Here is a 4496-nt window from a genome sequence, read left to right as displayed (position 1 = left end):
CTCTATGTGGACGACATGCTTTTAATTGGATCATCCTCTAAGTGGATAAATAACATAAAAACAAAACTAAGTGGTGAATTTGACATGAAAGACCTAGGTAAGGCTAAGAGAATCTTAGGTATTGAAATCGAAAGAGATAGGTCAAATTCTGTTTTGTTTTTGCATCAGTCTCCATACATATCCAAAGTATTGAAGAAGTTCAATATGAGTGAATGCAAACCTGTCACGTTGCCCCTTGCTAATCATTTTGTTTTATCTAAGGAACAATCTCCTAGCAATGAGCGTGAAGTTGAATACATGAGTAGAATACCTTACTCAAATGTGATTGGTTCCATATTGTATTTGATGGTTTGCACTAGACCTGATTTAGGTTTTGTTGTTAGTACTCTCAGTAGATATATGGCTAATTCGGGACCTGAACATTGGGAAACGCTAAAGTGGTTGTTAAAGTACTTGAAGGGTACTAGTAACGTAGGCTTAAAGTTTAGTGCTAATAAAGAAGGCATAAAATTAAAGGGTTTTGTAGATGCTGACTATGCGGGAGATAGGGATGGTAGGAAATCTACTTCATCTTATATGTTTACCTTATCTAATTCATGTGTAAGTTGGAAATCACAGTTACAACATATTGTTGCACTATCCACTACAAAATCAGAATATATTGCTACCACTGAAGCTATTAAAGAAGCTCTATGGCTTAGAGGTCTACTTCATGAACTGTGTGTCCTGAATGATTATGTGGTAGTGTATTCTGATAGTCAGTCATCTATACATTTATGCAAAAATCCTATTTTTCACGAGCGCACTAAACACATTGATGTTAGACTCCACTTTATTAGAGATATAGTATTTCAAGAGGTGGTAAGACTTGAGAAAGTCCATACCCACTACAACCAATCTGATATGGGGACGAAGGTACTGCCACTAGCAAAGTTTAGGAGTTGCAAGGAACTTCTAAACATTGGTACAGGTAAATGATTTCCAATTTTATTGTTTTTCTATTAGATGTGTCACTAATGGGAGACAATTTTCTTTGCAGGTCCTTTGACACCAAGGTGGAGGTTGTTAGGCAATTTTGTTGTCAAACAACCTCCCCGAGTGATGATGTAACCTCGGTTGTTTATTATCAATCGGCCTCGGCCAAATGATTGATCAGTACATCGACACAATTATCGAGACAACACAATCCACTTTAGTTTTGGACCGTTCGAAGCAACCTATTTTTATAGTGTTGCTCACGATTCTCGCACCATTCCTTGGAAGGCTATATTATTATTGTTGAAGCCCACTTAATTGAGTCAAGCCTCGTTTGTTGGTCCACCACTTAACCCTAATTGTAACTTACCTATTTGGACACTTTACTTGGCATATAATCCCTCTCTTGTCTCGGCCTCCATAGAGTGAAATTTTCTCTTCTCTTTGTGAGTCTCCCTCTCGGTCTCTCCCTTCTTCCTCACTGTGACCTTAGTGGTTAACCTATTGTGGGCACATTAATGTGTTTCTCCTTCTCCAATTGATAGCAACCGGAGTGGGGGCGGCAAGGGTGGTGTTGGAGTTGTCTCAACGGAATTGGTGTCGATGTTGTGGTAAATTGAGCCCGATTTTGCACATGGTGGCGGTGGAATTCAGCCCTACAATAGTTATGTTGACAACGTTAATGAGAGTTACTACACATATTCTCTTAATAATCGTTTCACTAAATCTCGATATGTGATGGATGTTTCCAGGCAAATTAAGGTGACATTGTGGTATAAAGAGAAGTTAAATTTGTTATGGTTTCAACCTATGCAGCAATGTGATGTGTATGCTTATTGTGGGGCATTTGGTACCTGCAATCATAATTCATCGAACTTATGTTACTGTTTGCCTGGATTTAAGCAAAGGTTAGAAAATGATTGGAGTTTGAAGGATTATTCAGGTGGCTGTGTGAGAGAGATCATTTTGAACTGTACGAATGATAGAAAAGACAAGTTTCTAGCAAATAACCTTGTTAGGTTACCTTCAAATTCACAAAGAGTGATGGCAGGGAGTGCTGGAGAGTGTGAATCTATCTGCTTGAGTAATTGCTCTTGTACAGCTTACTCTTACGAAGACAATGCATTCTTGGTTTGGAAAGGGGAACTAATGGATTTAAAACTACCCACAGAAAATAATGGTAGTAAAAGAACGATCCACATTAGACTTTCCGCCTCTGCATCTCAGTTTTCAAAAAATAAAAGAAGCAAATTAATTGTAATCGGTTCTGTTGCGGGTTCTGTTGCTGTTGTTATAGTTCTATTGGCCACTGTCGTGATATGCATATGTCACAAGCATAAATCTGGGACTACAAAAGCAGTTGAGGGATCATCGTTGGCATTAAGGTACAAGGACGTGTTGCAAATTGAAACCAAAAATTCTTCAGATAATTTAGAGGGAGACAAGCAGAGTGGTATCGGTGTTCCTTTCTTCAATTGGGAAAGTATAATAGTTGCTACCAAGAATTTCTTTGACATACATAAACTCGAACGTGGGGGCTTTGGTCCTATTTACAAGGTTTAACTATTGTTCTCTCCATAATTGTTTGTTACAACAAATTTGTTCTTCCTTACGTATTGATTCTAGCTCACAACTATTGCAGGTAATGTTTCCCGGAGGGCAAGAAATTGCAGTGAAAAGGTTGTCAACTTGTTCTTTGAAAGGCATTAACGAATTTCAAAATGAGATTGTATTGATTGCAAAGCTTCAACACCGAAACCTCGTTCGCCTTTTGGGCTACTGTATGAAGGAGAATGAAAAGATCTTACTCTATGAATACATGCCCAACAAAAGTTTGGATGCCTTTATATTTGGTTAGTTCATGAAAAATGATATGATTTATATTTGCAATTTTCATTTCAACTAATAATAAATTTTTTTTTTAAAATACTAGATAAAAAATTATGCACGTTACTGAAGTGGAAGAAGCGGTTTGACATCATCTTGGGGATAGCAAGAGGGGTTCTTTATCTTCATCAAGATTCAAGGTTGAGGATAATTCATAGAGATTTGAAAACAAGCAACATTCTGTTAGATGAAGAGATGAACCCCAAAATTTCAGACTTCGGTTTGGCAAGAATTGTTGAGAGCAAAGGTACACAGGCAAGCACCAATAAAATCTCAGAAACCTAGTAAGTGTCAATTAAAATGATATAATTGCACCTAGACTACTGAAAGCACGAAAATTGAAACATTTCATATCTTATCTGATTGTAATGATCTTGTACGTACAATCTCCAGATTTTGGCCTAGATCAGCATTTCTGTTGTTGGCTCCTCTGTGCCATGTGCAATGATATCAACAATGACAAATTTCTATTAAACTATGCATATGTATTATGTATATACACCTGATATACACATGATATTATGTCATATATATATATATACTAACTTCTAGTTACTTGATCAAGTGGTTATATGTCTCCAGAGTATGCATCGGATGGACTATTCTCTATAAAGTTAGATGTATTTAGTTTTGGAGTTGTTGTACTCGAGATAGTCATTGGAAAGAGAAACACGGGATTTTACCAATCCTCAGAAGACTTGAATCTCTTGGGTTATGTAAGTAGATAAATTTCTCCATTTATATGCAACATTTTAGCCAATTCATAGTCTAAAATATTTTGAAGCTATTCCTACAGGTATGGAGATTGTGGAGTGAAAACAAAGTATTCAATTCAGTGGACCCAATACTGCTTGAATCTTGTGAGAAATCTGAAGTTATGAAGTGCATTAATGTTGGGCTTTTGTGTGTGGAAGAGGATCCCAATGATCGCCCCACTATGTCAAATGTAGTCCTAATGCTAAGTGGCGAAACTATAATTGTTCCAGTTCCCAAGAAACCAGCCTTTGTAATGAGAAAACGTGTTTTCAGCATATCATCCTCATCCTCAAATAAATCGGATTCAATTTCCAATGAATTGACAATGTTTGATCCACAAGGAAGATGAGGAATTTGCTTATTTCCTTGCATTAGTATTGTTTGTATGTTCAACCAAAATTTTCAGCATATCATCCTCATCCTCAAATAAACAGGATTCAATTTCCAATGAATTGATAATGTCTGATCCACAAGGGAGATGAGGAATTTGCTTATTTCCTTGCACTAGTATTGTTTGTTTGTATGTTCAACCAAAATTTGCACCAATTAGTTCCTTAATATTCTCTAGAAATTGGTGTATGTAGAACTATGCTGAGTAAGATAACAATCTCTTGTACACTCACTTTTACACCTCTTTTATGTTATTTTATTTTTGGAATATTGGTAAGAGAAAATAACCATTCATATACAAAAAGTCTATTATTAATGAATAAATAAACTGTGTATATGAAAACAAACAGTTATGTAACGCCATTGCTAGAAACTATAGTTTATGTTGTTCCGTTGATTTTTAATTTTCCAACTACTGAATACTTGTACCTTCATCCACAGTGGTTACATTAGATATTGAATAGGATATTGATGGATCCATAGTCTTG

At 36.1% G+C, this 4496-nt stretch overlaps 2 protein-coding genes across 3 annotated transcripts; both read left to right on the top strand.

The window, feature by feature from the left end:
• The first annotated feature begins 903 nt into the window (after positions 1 to 903).
• Positions 904 to 3267, top strand: LOC111384080 (G-type lectin S-receptor-like serine/threonine-protein kinase At4g03230). Its single transcript, XM_023008302.1, has 5 exons — positions 904 to 915; positions 1597 to 2532; positions 2618 to 2828; positions 2909 to 3117; positions 3256 to 3267. Exons 1-5 carry the CDS (start codon positions 904 to 906, stop codon positions 3265 to 3267), a joined length of 1380 nt encoding a protein of 459 aa, XP_022864070.1.
• Positions 3235 to 3996, top strand: LOC111384076 (G-type lectin S-receptor-like serine/threonine-protein kinase At4g03230). Of its 2 annotated transcripts, none has more exons than XM_023008299.1 (2): positions 3235 to 3578; positions 3659 to 3996. In XM_023008299.1, the coding sequence occupies exons 1-2, from the start codon at positions 3435 to 3437 to the stop codon at positions 3965 to 3967; spliced, it is 453 nt and encodes a 150-aa protein (XP_022864067.1). In that variant the 5' UTR covers positions 3235 to 3434; the 3' UTR covers positions 3968 to 3996. The 2 variants fall into 2 exon arrangements, with proteins under 2 accessions (XP_022864067.1, XP_022864066.1); XM_023008298.1 differs by having other exon boundaries at positions 3647 to 3996.
• Positions 3997 to 4496: the final 500 nt, after the last annotated feature.

The sequence above is a fragment of the Olea europaea genome, unplaced genomic scaffold, assembly GCF_002742605.1.
Source record: "Olea europaea var. sylvestris unplaced genomic scaffold, O_europaea_v1 scaffold2836, whole genome shotgun sequence".
Lineage (NCBI taxonomy): Eukaryota > Viridiplantae > Streptophyta > Magnoliopsida > Lamiales > Oleaceae > Olea > Olea europaea.
This window is presented reverse-complemented; position numbering and strand designations above follow the sequence as displayed.

Coding starts and splice junctions, on each gene's coding strand:
- LOC111384080 (XM_023008302.1), top strand. Junction 2,533..2,617: donor GCTTTGGTCCTATTTACAAG/GTTTAACTATTG, acceptor CAACTATTGCAG/GTAATGTTTCCCGGAGGGCA. Junction 2,829..2,908: donor TTTGGATGCCTTTATATTTG/GTTAGTTCATGA, acceptor TTAAAATACTAG/ATAAAAAATTATGCACGTTA.
- LOC111384076 (XM_023008298.1), top strand. CDS start 3,435: ATGTCTCCAGAGTATGCATCGGATGGACTATTCTCTATAAAGTTAGAT. Junction 3,579..3,646: donor ACTTGAATCTCTTGGGTTAT/GTAAGTAGATAA, acceptor AATATTTTGAAG/CTATTCCTACAGGTATGGAG.